The 17,021-nt window shown below is 36.2% G+C and overlaps 1 protein-coding gene across 4 annotated transcripts in view; it reads right to left on the reverse strand.

The window, feature by feature from the left end:
* LOC132153087 (adenylate cyclase type 5-like) overlaps positions 1 to 16,062 on the reverse strand; it is an 89,210-nt gene extending 73,148 nt beyond the window's left edge. For 2 of the 4 annotated variants that reach the window (XM_059562274.1, XM_059562273.1), the window contains exons 1-2: positions 15,731 to 16,062; positions 13,376 to 14,282 (exon numbers count right to left, since the gene is read on the reverse strand). In XM_059562274.1, coding sequence (XP_059418257.1) covers positions 13,376 to 14,282; positions 15,731 to 15,777 — 954 coding nt within the window. In that variant the 5' untranslated portion in view covers positions 15,778 to 16,062. Of the gene's footprint in view, positions 1 to 13,375; positions 14,704 to 15,730 lie in introns of those variants that run through there. The other 2 variants (XM_059562276.1, XM_059562275.1) reach the window with 1 other exon arrangement.
* Between the last annotated feature and the right edge of the window lie 959 nt (positions 16,063 to 17,021).

A 17,021-nucleotide genomic window follows, 5' to 3' on the forward strand; every position in this document is an offset into this window, starting at 1 on the left:
TCTGAATTCTGTGGAATGATTTAAAATATGGCAACGTGTTAAACAGAGCTCAGAGTATTACACTCTTGACCGCAAACATTATTAAATAGGCAAAATATTTAGCAAATGAACACACACACATGGACATCCTTGTGGACAGAGCTTTCTGTGGATTTCTGCATGCATTTTTTGCAGGCCTAGTCATTTAGAGTACAGGGTGACAGCAGAATCCACAACACTGCATATGTCTAGGCTATATTTGGTAACATAATGAGTAAGCTTTATCACATCCATGTAAAGTATTACAGAACCGACAGGAGGAAAATGAGCCTTTATCAGCTTATCTTAAAAAGTTAAGAAATGATCAGAAATAGCTTGTGTTAAATAGGCATTACAGCTTGAAGGGATAGTTCACCCATCACATTTCTAAAATCATTTACTAACCCTTGAATCAATCCAAATCTGAATGGCTTTCTTGAAATTCATTGGGGGAAAAAACGAATCAGTTGATTTGTTTCAGAAAAATTTATGATATCCATTCATGTCTAGTCAACTAATATAGTGCACAATTCCTATGGAACACTTGATATATTTTAGTGCATTCATGTCTTTTTTGAAGCTTGCAAGCTTTAGTGCACCTTTGAAATTGCACAACAAAACATAAAAAATGGACTTCAGATACAGGTTTGAAACCACAAGAGGGTGAGGATGATAACAAAATGTTCATTTTTGGGTGAACCAAGCCTTTAAATCATCTTTGCTGCATTCTTCAAGTGATCCAGGTCTATGTTTCGGAGAAATGCTGTCATGCTGGGGGTCCTGGGGCTGTCAGCTCGGGCTTGCCATAAAATAATAATTATTCTGTGTCTCTCTCTCAGGATGTAGACTTAGAGCTGGAGAACTTTTTTCTTGCTTGCCTACCACGGACACACTGAAAGTCTGTGTCCCTGGACCTTAACATATTTAAGAACCTTAAGGGCTGGTCCGTCTGCTTCAAATGGGACTCTTATTAATCCATCTGATATTAACAGAGTAGAACTAGACCTAACAAAGCTGTGTGCACAGATAACAGAAACATATGTGGATTCACATTTAAATGACTTCAAATTCAATTACAGTTTGCTGACAATTTTTGTAGAGATATACTATAAAAGATGATCTTGAATCAAGACCATAAGCCTCAGTACTCTTCACAAACACAAGAAGCACAAAGCAGGTCTTTACTGGCACTTTAGAGATATTACTAATTAAACTTGGAAATTCCAAAAACTGAAACTGTAAAACCTGGGCACAAAAATAATTTAAAAAATACTTATTTTTTTGCCTTATTTTTAATTAAGAAAGACATGAATATCACACACAGGCAAATTAATCAACTGCAGGCTAGTTAGTTCTGGTTTACGAAGCCCTGGAACTTAGTTTTATTTGCTACAACACTAAACTGCACCATGTAGTTTCCTACATAGGCTAACAAGTCTAATTTAGTAAAGCACCAAAGTTACAATCTACATTTATCCAAATGCTCATACAAACAAGGAAACATACTGCTTACTTTTAAATGTGTTAAATTTTAGCTTTGTTGCATAAAAATTAAGCATTAATTACTTTAGTGTCAGTCCATTAATTTTCTAACTTGCTGTTGGATGTGCTCACACTTAAAGGGATAGTTCACCCAAAAATGTTAAGTCTCTCATTAATTACTCCCCTTCATGTCTTTCCAAAGATATTTTTGATGAAATTCGAGAGCTTTCTGACCAGACAGCAAGGGTCCTTCCATGTTCGAGGCCCAGAAAGGTACCAAGAAGATTGACAAAATAGTCCATGTGACATCAGTGGTTCAACCATAATTTTATAGAGCTATATAATATTTTGTGCGCAAAAAAATGAATAAAATAAAAATAACGACTTTATTCAACAATTATTCTCCTAGGAGGTACTCTACCACTAATATTGAGAGTAACACGTCGCATGCTACAGTATAAAGCTACAGTATAAAGCAACATTTTGATGACTTTCCTATTAAAAAAAATACAAATAAATAAATAAATAAAAAGTTTAAAATCTACATAAGTAAATAGTAGGTGTGATCACATTTTTGACTTTTTAGTGTATAAGAAAGGGGGGAAAGGGAACTGACCAACAGTGGCCTTAACTTTCCCATTGGGATTGACTGGGCTGAGATTACAGAATATTTTTACAACCATCTAGACATGTGATTTGTTAAAAATGGTTTCAGATTCTCTAGAGACACCCAAACTGAGTGTGGGAGTCTAAAAGCAATGGGAGAACAAACATCGGCCTCTGAAAACATGGAGTTTCACGTGTGAAGCTTTTACATTACTTAAAATAAAATAAAGAATAATAAAGAAAAAGCAAGCAAAAGAAAAATTGACCGTTTTTACAAATATATAGCTACAAGAAATTTAGCTGTATTACTGTCCTTTAACATTTTAAGTTTTTTTAAAAATTACACACAAATCCTCCAGCCCACACATACTTTCTCAAGCCCTTCCCAAGTTTTGGAAGCAAGAGAAATTTAGAATCAACCCCCATGTTGCTGATGACATTCTCTAGTTAACAGGTCGACACAAGACCCGCTCACTAACACGACCCTGTACATCAGTGTCATTATCTTACAACCTCCCACAGCTCACATTCACACTTCTCATCAAACCAGTATCCAACAGAATGAACTACATGAACAAATCTAATATTACGATTAGTGATAGAATGATGTAGCCAGGTCAATAAATTGATCAGTATTTGGCTATTTGAGATTAGAAATTGTCTGGTAATCGATTAACAGAAGCAACACATATAACCAAAAACCTAGACAATGTCTATTGTTGCCCACTTTTGGTTTTCAAATACTTATGTGATTTAGCTCTGATGAGATTTTTTAAATAACAACTGACATTTTAAAAACTAAAATCTTAACAGTTAGTTAGAAAGTAAAAAACGTATTTTTGGTTTTAAAAGTTTCCCTTCATCTCCGTTCCAGCGTTTTTCTGCGGCACTGAGGACAGCATCTTGTATCGCTGTCCTCAGCTCAGTGCTGAAGTGGACAAAGAAATACACCTTAATTGTTGGCAGTAAGCTAACTTCATTTATCTCTTTTGAACGTTCAATACACAAAAAGACTGAAAAAGAATTATATCTTTGGAGGTTCTGTTTCTCTCTCCATTTATTTACCCAACACGACGGGCAGGGAACGGTCCAAAATTATTTAACTGTTTCTTATAAATTCAGAATGACAAGAAGAACTGTATCGACATGAAATAACAGCAGCATTGAATCTGATACAGCTGCCAAACACAAACAGCAGGAAAACGATACAAAATTATTTAACTGTTTCTAATAAATTCAGAATGACAATGCTGAATTTAAAATAAAATAAGCTGCTTTGTTTTGTTTTACATTTCATTTTAGCAAAACTGTCTGTGTCTGTCTTGAATGAATGACGCCCACCAACTTTTTGGTCTGGTGTTAATAATTTTGCTATGACTGGATGACAGTTTTTTTATATAATAAGCTGTCAGAGGGGAAACAAATCTTTTAACAATTGCCTTGTTTGGGTTGTTTATCTAATTGTTTTTATAATTAAATGTATGATACTATAATATTATAGTATATACAATTACATCGGACATTTTTAAATAAATGTATAGAATAAAATGTAACATTTACCTAATACATTAATGTTACATTTCCTATTAAAATAATAACAAATAAAATAAAATAAGTTACTAATTTAGATCTTTCCAAAGCACCATATGCTGCTGCATGGGTAAATTTCAGCAAGGTGGCAAAGACCTTGCACAATGTAACATTTCCAAGATTACAATGGCATAGCAAGGGTAAACACCAGTGATGCTGCACATCTAAAAAGCATCCATCAGCTTCTATTAGTGCTGACTCCAGACCTTTAGAAAAGGTTTTCTTATATGACTGAAAAGTTGACTAGTACTCCTCACTAGTCATGTGGTTCCCTATACCCTAGTCGAATTACAAAATGGCTTTGCCATCAACACTACAAAATATAATTGTCAACCATAAAGATCCTAAATGTTCATCTAGCAAACAGCAGGTGTTACGAAGTACAATCCAACTAAACCTTCTTTTTAGCAGAGTGATGGAATTAATGGCATGCAAATCAGTTTCTTTAAAGTCATCAAGGCATAATCTCTTATGGATGATAAAAAAAAAAAAAAGAGGAGGGAAAAAACGTACAACCAAGGCAACGGTAGCAGAGGTTCACATTAAATTTTCATCACAGCAGTTACAGATGAGAAAGAGCTTGGCCTTTCTGTTCTACCACTAAGAGAGCTGGGTCATTCATCCATGTTGCAAACCATTTCCGAGAAATTCCACATGCTTAAATATCATTATAAAATAGGTCATAAAAACATTAGCAAAGCATTTGAATACTTTTTAAAGTAAACAAATGTAACAATAAAAAACATTAATTAAAAAAAACCCCAGTTGACAACATGAAAAGGTGTATTTAAAAAAATTGAAATGATAAGTTTTGAATTTTATGTAGGATTAATAATAAAATATACTAAATGTACTACCACTCAATATAACTCATTCGTGTTCTGGTTTGTCCACAGAAACTTATAGTCCTGTGACGTTTTCAATCCTGGTCCTAAGGACTTTTCATATGCACCTCTTGTTTCTTCTGTTTCTTCAAATCATCAGCTCTTCAGCAGAGAGCTCATGGTGGGTCAAGTGAAGTCATCTTGACACATATCTCAGCTCACAAAGTCTAAAGCCAGAAGAGTGTTTATTACACCTTTTCTAGTAAAAGTATGTCAAGAAACCCGTTACATCTCACTCCAACAGCAAGCAACTGCTAGAGTGAGAAGCAAATCCCTGAAATGTTTGTGACATCAAACTCAAAATCTGTTCCTTAGTCACTAAAACCTATTTATTTACAAAACAACGCCATCTTTAATGTGGGGGATCTTATTATTATTACTTTATATTAGGGCTGAAACGATTCCTCGAGTAACTCGATTACAAAAAATGATCGAGGCAAATTCCTCTGCCTCGAAGCCTCTTTTAATTTATTTTAAATCTCACGTCAGGTTCTTTCGCAGTGATTTTTTTAATGTGACAACGCGTTTACGTCACCCACAAAGCGGAAGGAGACACAAGCACTGCGCCCGAAATCACATACTGCAAGGAGTCAGCAGTGTTTTGATTTGAGGGCGCGGACAAACGTGAAGAGAACGTCGTGGCGTGTGTCCATTGCAAGATAGAGCTGGCATACCACAACTAGGGCCCTATGATTTCCGCGATGCAGAAAACGGAGGGAATCGCAGAATCCAGTCATAAAAACTGAATTTACAGTTTAATGCGGAATGGCACTGAATTTGCCAAATTTTGAATGAATTAATCAAAAATAGGTCATTGCACTTACATCAAATCACAATATGGACTAATATCTGTAAATATTAGGCAGGAACAGTCTATTTAAATATGAATCCTGCATGTTCAGCATGTCTCTGTTGATGAATGGAGCAGAATCGCGTCTTCCTTTATTAACACACACTGAAGCGCGGTGATTTCAGCGTCTGCTGTCTCACTAAATAAGGATGTGAACACATGAGGAACATCTCCAGAACTGCTCTGACAGTCACTTCATGAGCATTTGACCATTTGATTTGAGTAAAACTAGCGTCACATAACATACACAGAACTGTAAAGGTACGTCAACCCGTAAAAATAAAAGTCCGGTTAAAGAAAAAAAAAAAAAAAAAAATTTAAGGTTTAAAATCACACAACATTTCTTCCATGTTTTATTTATTTTACAGTAAATCCCCTTTGTTTACCAAAATGTTAAGTTAATTTTCAATAATTAAAAGATAAATTAAAGTTTTGTGTGTTTAATGTGCAGAAAATGCTTTATTTAAAACCCCAACTGAATGGCACTTAAATGCACTTAATTCATCTGTCACCTTTATTGTCATTGTTCACAGTACAAGTACAGACAGAGATACAATGGCTAATAATTAAATGTTTATTTTTGATGTATGCATTGCATTCTATGAATTTAAAAAATAAAAAAAATAAAAATGTTCTAAAAAGGAAACTTAGTTGTTCATTTTAAGAGACCCAGGAGTCTTATTTTATCTTGCATAATTAATATTGCACTTTAATTAAGAAAAAAACATTTTATCCGATTACTTCCGATTAATTGATGGAATTTTTGGTAGAATACTTGATTACTAAAATATTTGATAGCTACAGCCCTACTTTATATTGTGATTGTGTGTGCAAAGGCCCATTTTATAGTATCTCCTAAAAATTAGAAAGGCAGCCAAGAGGTTTTTCCACACATCAGGGATGTATTTGACTTCCTTACATTTAGTTAGATTAGAAATAGTCCACTGAATATTTGCATTTCTAACCCTGAAAGTGAAGAGCGCATAAATCGGATTTGCTCTTTCCTGAAAACATAAAATCAGCTCACACAGAAAAGGACACAGCAGCAACAATGATAAGCAAACAACAGTTCCTTTTATAACTAAATAATTTGAATAAAGACAGAAGAGGTTATTTGTCTGACACATATTGAGAAGAATATTAAGTTTCCCTTCCTGGAAAGCGGAGCGAGAGAATATGAACTGTTGAAAAAGTCAATACAGTTCATACTCCTCAATTATTTTGCAAGTAAACATAGCCTTAATTTCTCATGTAAAACCTAATGATCTGGAATAACGCTCTTCTTTTGTTCTGCATTAGTAAAGCAGCTAGAAATGTGGTTCACTTCTGAGTGTTTCACTGACCAGCCATATGACTTATGTCATAGATCTTTGCCTGTCAGAGCTCTTTGAGCGGTGCTACAAATCTAAATTCTTTCAACAACATAATTTTACTCATAATTTGTGGAATATATTTTGACCACAAAAAAGTTTGAATGTCTCCCACATCCTCCATATGTAAAACCTTGTGAGAAATGGCTTATTCCTGATTACAATGCAAAAAGGAACATGACAAAAAGGCCAGTTGGCTTCTCTCCAGTATCCATTTACAACAGTGACGGCTCTATGGAAAGCGCTTGGACAACTTTTGAAGACTGTTCAGGGACCCGTCTGTGAAAATGAGCAATGATGCAAACACTGGTACTGGCTTAGGGACCAATGATTTATTTCTAGAAAGAAGAGGGCATCTGCTTCTGATCACACTTACAGTAAATGACTTACTATAACAAAATTATAACTACCGGTATAACGGTTCAAGTTCATCAACTTGTGTCAACAATAAAAACGTTGAAGATTCAGTATTGTACATATATGGAAAAAGCACTTCTTGTCTTTCGTTAACAAATACGAACTTAGAAGCCCAAGATTTTAACAATTAGAGAAATATAATTAGGGGTAAGCGGGGCACAAAGTAACACTTTTTGACTTTCTCAGTTTGTGTACATGCACACGGGGTTCAGAATATAATTATTTTTAACCACAGTAATTTTACACTGGTCAACTATAAATATGTCGCTTTGTTTCATAAATACAGTGGAATTGGAAGTGAAATGTGACAACATGCCCCATAGGTGGGGTACATTGTAACATCTGAGGGGCACATTGTAACATGACCATGACAGGTTAAAATGTTATCTGATCAAATGAAAAAAAATATACGACAAACTAAAATATTTTGTTAATAAAATAACAATAAAAATATTTTTTTTATAAAATAATGGAGTTTTTTAAGAATTAAAAATAATATAATTTTAGAGTTTGACAGTGAACAGTGAAATCAATGCTTGGGAGCACCCACATAAATGAGAAAAAATGCTTCACATGTAACCCCACTTGTAACTAACCCCACGTTACTTTGTGCCCCGCGCTCCCCTACATGGCATTAGCAAACAAATGGTGGTATGCCTTTTGACTTCAACTTTAGATCATTTAGTCAAAAGTGATTGCAAAAATATATCAAAAAGTGTTTTTCTTAAATAGTTTTCCTTAAATTAGGTTTGTCTAATTTCTTTTCATAAAGAAATGGATATAACAGTTTTAATTTTAAACATTTAAAAAAATTACTTTGTTAAATATCAGCCTGAAAGTCCTTAACTTGTTTTTATATTTTTCTATCTATTGCAAAGATATTAATACACTGTTCAAAGTTTTGAAAATACTTTAATATATGTTACTTGTTTATAAAAAAAAAACATACAATTAACAATAAAAGTCAGAGTTGCATTTCATTTGAGAATTGAAAACATGTGGTAATTAATGGCTTTCAATCTGCATAATACAAACCTACAGTATGCAGCTGTTACAAATTAGGATTTTAAGAAGCTATAAATTTCTCGCTGTACCCCTTGTGTGCTTTTTAAAGACTTTTGAAAAGAAAGCATTTAAGAGAGACGCTGAGATATTCGTGGGAATGATTGTAGAATTGCATGCTAGCTTTAGTGGGCCACTCACACAGCAGGTTGACACTAAAATTACATGAAAAACACATTGACTATTACATTTTCCAGCCTGCCATGTACAATTATAAAATTAGTGTGTATACATGATTTGACACTATGTGGGAATAACAAACACAAAAAGTTTGTAGGCGGCAGCAAGGCATATTTCTGAAAGCAACGCAGAAAGAGATGGGTGACAAATGAAGGAGAAACAGAGGGTGGTTCTGCAATAAAAATAACATGCTGAGTTTGGTTTGAATCAGGATGCATTCCAGAGTCTCTACAGAAATAATCAGCTGCATACACAACACATTTCACACTTATCTTGTGTGAGAACATTTCAGAATATAGTAGTGTTTGCCATATAATAATACAACAACATAAATGAAAAGTTCTACTGTGTGTCAATATCAAAGTAATCCAAATCCTCTATTAATTCATGTAATTCAACAACAAGAGTTTTGAGAATTGAAAATGTGCAAATTGAGGTGTCAATGTCACAATTCAAAAATATTTTGAAGAGGTTCATAAAGTTTCTCAACTAAGTGGTTGGGTTGTTTTCTGCTCTCATATACTTTATGTACTTTCATAAGCACTAGAAGTTTCTTAAACACTTCAACAAGTCAATCTACGAAGTCTCTCATGCTCACCAAGGCTTTATTTATTTGATCAAACATTCAGTAACAGTGTCACATGATCATTGCAATCTGCTGATTTGGTGCTAAGGATTGAAGTGTCTTTACTGCCATACAGTTTGTTTCTTCATCTGAAAACATTTGGAAAAATGTGGCATTACATCACTTGCTCACCAATGGATCTGCAGTGAATGGGTGCCATCAGAATGAGAGTCCAAACAGCTGATAAAAACAAAAAAGAATTCACAAGAAATCTGCATGAATCAATTCATTAATTCAAGTCTTGAGAAAAAGTGACAAGCTGCATGTTTGTAAAAAAAAAACATTTTACAAAAAAACTTTAACTTTAAACTATCACTTCTGTCCAAAATACAAGTCCATCATCCATAATAACGCTTCCTCCAGTCAGTGTTTAAAAAACAAATAAATATCCAAACAAGTCCTCCTCCCGTTGTCTGCTCACATCAAAAACCACCAACATATTTGTTTAGAACTGCTTCTAACTGATGCTTGATGTGCATAATTCTCTCCTACTTCAGACAACTTTTTCACCAGAGAAAAACAATATTATGGATAGAGAGGACTAGAGTAGAAAAACTTTCTAATGATGGATTTGTTTATTACAAACTCACAGCTTTTTACTTCAGAAGATGTTAATTGATGAACTCATTGTTTGAACTTTCAATGTGATGGCACCCATTCACAGCAGAGGATCAAATGATGCTAAATTTGGTCCAAATCGGTTTCAAAGATAAAACAAACTCATCTACTTGGCCTGAGGGGGGAGTACATTTTTAGCGAATTTTCATTTTTGAACTATTTCATTAATGCAATAGAAAACAAAAATGTTACACAACATAAATAAAACATCACAGCTAATAGTTGAAGGGTGAAATGTTTATGCAGTGCCTCAAAATGTGGTTCCTAATAAGACATCTAATACAAGCCATAGACTGAAGCAATTGTTTAAGAGAGTTGCAGGCAGCCACCCACACACATCAGAGCTTGATTACCCTCAGGTCTGCCTTGACAACAGGAAAAACCATCCAAGGAGGGAGTGAAGTAAAGACTCCCATCACCAAGGGCAGTTGTGCCTTAATTATCTCAATTTGAACCTCTAATGGTAAGATGGCACATTCAGTGGAGGTGGTTAAGAGATGAAAAGCAGGGGTCCTCACAGGGAAACCCTGAGTGCTTCTGGATGGTGTTTTTGAGAACAGGCCTTGGTTGCTAAGATACAAGAAGCGCAATTGAGGGTCTGCACTCATAAGAGACATGTCAGAGTCGGATCTTGAAAGGTAACACAAACTCATTCCTACGGCTGCATTATGGAGAGAAAAAAAACTTTAACCTTCCCAGTGACTGCACATATGTAACCACCAAACTAAGGCTGGTTGCCTACTACCTAACAATACAATACACACTGATACATAAATATATTAGTTACTGCTTCATCTTTAAATTAAAACATACTTCCACATCCAGGAACTCATATTTCTATATTAAAAAGCCTTTATTAGAGGGGTCACATTTAAAACATCAATGCAGGTAAACCCTATATAAAATACTATTTCAGAGTCAGACCTTCTACTTAAAATTTTTACATTCAATTCAATGTGTTGCCATTTCTTTGTAATTGTGATATTTATTAGAGTGAAAATTTTTCTGCATCCTTAGTTTTTTTTTATTATTTCAGTATTTATTTTTTCATTAACTCACTGACACATACTTCAATACGAAACATAATAGGATGATAATTTGAGAAATTAATAAAATATACACTAACATTTGGATTTAAAATTATTAGGGATGTAAATTCATTTTAAAAAACTGAATATTTGAACGTATGAAATTTAAAGAAAAATGTTCTGACTTCTACGATGACTATTTGTGATGTCAGTGATATACTTGTTTTTCACACACACATTTAAAAATATATATTATTTTTATAATTAAAATTATTATTAGTAGTACCGGTAGTAGTAAAAGTGACCCAAAATATACTTCAAAAAAGGAAGACGTAGCACATCCATTTTTTCAGCTAAATTTCACTGGTATCAGTCTACAACTGAAACGTGATATAATGTAAATTGATTACTCAGACAACATAAATGTGCTGCACAAGCAGAGCAAAAGTTAACAGAGCATCAAAAGATCATCTGTGTGTGAGCATCGGTCCCAAGAGGTGGTGCTTTCTTCAGTGTGCTGCTCTGCAGGTGACAGTCAGCCTGTCCAGGGGGAAGGTTAATTCTTCCATAGGGGTTGACTCTCAAAGGCAAATTAATAGCAGATCTTTCAAGAAGGACAGGGAGGACATCTGTTTTGGATTCCAGGGGGTCTGCATGTTACAGAGTGGGGCAATTCAATTAAAGCAGCCACAAACCATGTTAGAGCTGGAGATGTGCCAGGCAGGACTCGGTCCACCTCCTCTGTTTTCCCCCTAGGGGAAGTGTCTACGCTAGCTCCTCTTACTAGGTCCCACCTCTGGCTTTAATGAAGCACACAGGGGAAATGTAGCTGAAGATTGTGAACTGTCGATGATCTGTAAGACAATCCTGCAAAGCACCTTTGGTTTCTATTCATTCGCATTAGGAAAACGTACATGCCAGTACCTGTACAATGATTAAAGAAAGAAACCCTAAAAGTGTAATAAGATGGCTAACCTTACACTGAACCCGGAACGGTCCTTTAAATCTCATCTAAACACTAACAGCGACCTGATTTCATCTTAGCCATTTCTCCAACCCCAAAAATCTCTCATAAAAAGCAGCACTACTCATCACAGCCTGATGAAAGCTAGTCATCTATGAGAGCGCTCCGAAAACATCCTTCATTCCAGGATCTTTATAAAACAACAGTGAACTATTGGAGAGTCCTGCTAGCTCCCATGTAAACAGAGAGAGATCTGCTATGCTAAAGACAACAGCATTGTGTGGAAAGAGCAACAAACACAGCAGGCTGTTCCCACACACACCATTCAAAGAGTCTGTGTTTATAATGAAAACATCATTATATCTGAAGACAAAGGATTTTAAAACACAATTACTATAAAATGTTATATTCAAAAGACTGAATTTCAACTGAACATAGCAGTTTAGTACTATGAAAATGACCGCAAAGATTACACATAACATTTCGATTTTCCAAAGGTTATGAAAAATGCACTGATGAGAAATTTACAGTGTATAGATTCAATGACTGATTAAAACTTAAATAATCAAAGGTTACCTTACTCATAGAGTTAGTCACGGTGACGAATACTAGATTTTTAGAGATGTAATTCTTTGTAATCAATCTATGACGGCTTAAAGATTGTTTTAGAAATGTTTAACATTTATACATTTAATCATTTAAAATAATCCAGACTCAAGATTGCACCTTATTTGCACGCATACATGCAGTTAAAATCTGTATAGCAGTTCTTAGTTTCTAGTAAAAGGTACCAAGTTACCCATAAACTAACAAAAACGGAAGCATTCAGCATGTGATAAAACCATACATTTAATAAAATACTTTAAAAGTGTGTGTTCAACTAAATCCAAGGCTTTGCTGAGAAAACAAAAGGGTGAATCATCAACTTGTCGCTTTCAGAACTGCAAGAACATCTAAGTGCTTTTCAAAAACAGACCTATAGTGTGACTAATAAAGACAAACTCTTGCTGAAAGGTTTGAGGCTCAGCAGGTAACAAGGGATTTGCAAGCAATTCTTCTAAAGGTCTACTGAAATGCTCAGAACGAAAGCAAAAACTACAGAACTGGAAAAAAAATACTACAGCAACTGGACAGTACAGTAAACTTCACTGACAGACATGTAACCAACAGCACTTCTGCCAATGCACTTTGTAGTTAAAATACTATTCAATGTTAACTTTTTAGCCATTAAACATTATCTATGAACGTTTAAGCAACTACCACATTGATCATTTCCACTACGCACTAGCTAAACCGGCAATGGAAAACACAAAGGTGTTTGGTTTCTTTTGAAATTTGATTTGACAGAGAAAAAATGTTTATGAACTAAACACATTTTCTCATTTTTAACTGCTGCAGCATATCATGCCATGGAATTGTGCACATAACCAAAAAGACTAATCGCAGCCACGTGACGCAGGCTACTGTACCTATGTTCAAATTACCATGTTGACGGTGATAGATAGATAGATTTCAATGCATTTAGCAGACGCTTTTATTAAAACCGACTTACAGTGCATTCAGGCTAAAATGTTTTACTTAACGTGTTCCCTGGGAATCGAACCCACAACCTTGTGCTGCTAACACAGTGCTCTACCACTTGAGCCACAGGAACACTTTAAAACAAAAACTGTGCACTCACCTGTTTCCACAAAAAGATGTCCATTTCGTTTAACTTCCAGGAGACCATCACATGTATTGCAGAAAGTATAATCCCAGTGATAACCGCTGCTCTCATCCGCACCGGCAGAAGTGTGTAAATGACGTGGATGAAAAACACGGTCCACCAGATGCCTTCAGACGCGCTGCGCGGCTCCACGAGCCACACACCGATCACCTGCACAACCAGCACCACCAAAATGAGCACATAGCACACTATCCACATGTGATCCTGATGGAAGCCGTTCCTGTTGCACACGACCATCAGCGTGAGAACGAGTAAGATTACCGTGGAGAAAACCACCACGTAAGTGAGCTTCCACTGCCGTAAGTGGAAGCCCAGCATCACCGCGCACACCAGCACCAGGACGAACATTAGCATCGTCAGGCTGCTCTGGTTGAGTCGGAAGAAGTAGCGCTGGTAAAGCCTCTCCAACTTCTCCGACTGGAACTTCTTGGATTTGAAAATGTGCATCACGTCGCTGCAGCACGCGCTCATGGAAAAGTTCACTTCTGGCATGAGCTCCTCCTCTGGTTTGGACCTGGTTCTTCTGTCCTCCAAACCCAGTTCCACGGATTTGGGTCTCACTTCTCCATCTCGGTACCTCGGGGAAGATCTGTTATTGTTGCGACTCTCCTCCGCGTGTTCCTGCCAGGCAGACTTGGATCTGAAACTAACCCGGCTGACGGTGGTCGTAGCTCGGCCCGGTTGTCGCTCGAAGTCATCGTCCTCTCTCCACCGACTGTTGGACCGTATGAGCGTTTTGCAGGATCTGGCCGAGTATGGACATCCGTTCGCCACGGACTCAGACTCGCCCCAAGCGGATCTGTGCTCCGTCCCTCCCCTCGGTCCAGGAGCGCCAGTGCCGGGTGGGCTCACGCTGTTAGATCTGGACATGATCTCGATTACTACATGCAATATATGACTTCAGGGTGCGAATTACAGGGAGTTAGACTGCCTTATTAACTCTCCGAGGGAGGTCAAAGAAAACGGTCGTAGGTCTTACAAGTTTTGTTTATAAACACGTTTTGCAGTGCTTTCAAATTTCAGAAGCCACGCAAGTTAGAGTGCATTAAAAGTATAGCCTTGGCTCGCGAACAGAAACTACCTTTGCTTGAGGAGGAAACCACAGCAACAGCTGCTTATCGGCTGTTTCTATCAAACGATGCATAACTACTGTTGTTATTGATCAAGTTACTATATGTAACATGCCACAAAAATATATTTAAAAAGCCGTTAGCGTTTTGTTGTTGTGTACGAGAAATTACGCGAAACGAACCAAAACGGATTAGCTACTGATAGATTTTTTTTTTCCAATACTGATTTAACTGAAATTTAATTATTGTCACACTCATGTCAATGATGTTTCAGTCATTGCTTTGGGGAGCATCGCCTACATTAAAGTCATTTTGTTAGTTTAAGACACAACGACATTGCATTTAGATGGTGAAGAAAAAAAAAAAAAGTAAACCAAAATTGTGTGGGAGACGTGCATCCCACTGAAAACTAGTAAAAGTAATCAGTTTTTAATTTATAAAGCAGCATTTTGTATACTGTTTTTATAAAAGAGGACCAATGTAAAGTGAGTACAGCTGTTGTAGTCAGCCTTTCTGAGAGAAAGTACATTTTGCAAGTCAATCCGTTCGTTTTTTACATCATTATGAACACATAGAGGGCTTTAAATAATTAATTAAATATACAAAGTAGTCGTTTGAGACACATCATTAGGTGACTAGAGCATTAGAGGAGGTAAATAGCAGAGGGAGTCATTCTGCGCCTCATTTCAATTCATAGATGTGAATATACAAATCACGCAATTAGGGGATTCGACCCCCCCTGAACCTCCAATAAAATCAAAACGGTTGTTAAAGTACTAAAACCATACAACAGTAGCCTATATATGTTTATATTAGCAAGTAGCCTAGTGTTCTGTTTAAAAATTTTTAGGTTACTGATATTTAATAGTGGCGCCAAATGTTTGCGTTTACGCGAGACGAATTTAGAAAAAATTATCTCCTTAATTTAAATGTACCCTTAATAATAAACCAGATTTCTTTCTCTAAAAGAGAAATTCTTTTAAAAAGTCAAGTTTTCCCCTTTAAGTCACTGTAAAATTCGCACACTGCTTAAAATGAACGCATTATTTAGTCCAAATCGATGAGAACTGACCCCACGTCCATCACGCCTGATCCACATTTTCATGACAGAACAAACAGTGTCCGCGAAAGTGTGGTGTGGTTTGAGCTCGAAGTGCAGAGCGCGACTCCATGGTGCGTAACGCATTGATGCACTGATCCACGCAAGCTGTACACCTGTGAATATGTACCAGATGATTACATGATCAATATTGCTGTGGAAACTTGAGCTTTCCAACGCTCCTGCATGATAAGTTGCGTCTTCCCAAGATAACCTCCCACGTGTCCTTTAGTGAAGGGGTCTTCCTCCGTGCTGTGCAGATAGATATCTCCAGTGCTCTTGGTGCAGCAGCATCAACATCACCAGCGCTGGCGTCTAGAGGAGAAGATGAACTGTCACGCGAGAGGAACGTCGGATCCGCGGTGCTCGCGCGGAGCTGCGTAATAACTGAGCTGCACGTCCTCTCCCTGCAGATTCTCAAGACCGAAGCAAGCAGATTTGATTAAGTGTTATCCTCCCTTTTGGTGCTTCTTGTCTTTTGTATTGCCATTCAACCAAGTATGATCTTTAGAACCCGCCTTGCGTGCGATCCTATTGGATAGCAATTTGCACAGTTGTCAATCTTTTTTTTTTATTGGTCAACCTGTGTGTCAGTACGTAGTGATTTGGATAAGAGGGCGGGACTATCCGCACAGCTGTAAGTAAGGGAGATTGGGGAATTTTGTTAGTTTGGTTGTTATGCTAATAAAGAATGGGTTTTATATAAATGAATAAACATGGGGGATCAATTATAGAGGTAAATATTTTTTATATCAGAACACATTTCAGGTATAAAAGTATATTTTTTATTAAACCAGTTATCTTTACATTCAAATATTCTAAATATTAAGCCTTTTTTCTGGATGTTTTATGTAGCCTAAATATGAAAAATGGGCATATGGTAATGTTATTTTTCTCTTGGCTATACTTTTCTTTTTTAGTTTTTAGAAATGAAATCATTCACTTATTCTTCAATGATTCAACAGACAATAACAGTTTTTTCCCCTAGCATGGGATAAGTTGTGTCAGTTGTTTATCGACCCCGTGTGTTGACACTTTTTCCATTTCAAAATGCAGGATTCCGTCATTTGGCAAAAGCTGTGTGAAGAGCATTCAACTTTTCTGTGTCGTTTCGAGAAGACAGAAGATATTGTTGTTTGCAACGGAGTCATGCCTCCTCGGATTTTTTTTTCATAGGTCTCATGACTCCCATCCTTTAAACAGATGCGCAAATACAAACCCTAAGGAGAACTGCTTTTGTGCCACTTTATTATAAGAAAACTCAAATATAATCGAAAATTAATTCATGTTTAAAATCAGACATAAAGCAAGGATTATAAAATTAGCTTATTTTAACAAATCAGATAACTAAACACATGAAGTGACCAAGTGCAAACAGGCCCTATGATTTCAAACTGTGCATATGTATTGGACAAGCTGTTTTTTTTAATTG

Source organism: Carassius carassius, chromosome 11 (genome assembly GCF_963082965.1).
Source record: "Carassius carassius chromosome 11, fCarCar2.1, whole genome shotgun sequence".
Taxonomy (NCBI): Eukaryota; Metazoa; Chordata; class Actinopteri; order Cypriniformes; family Cyprinidae; genus Carassius; species Carassius carassius.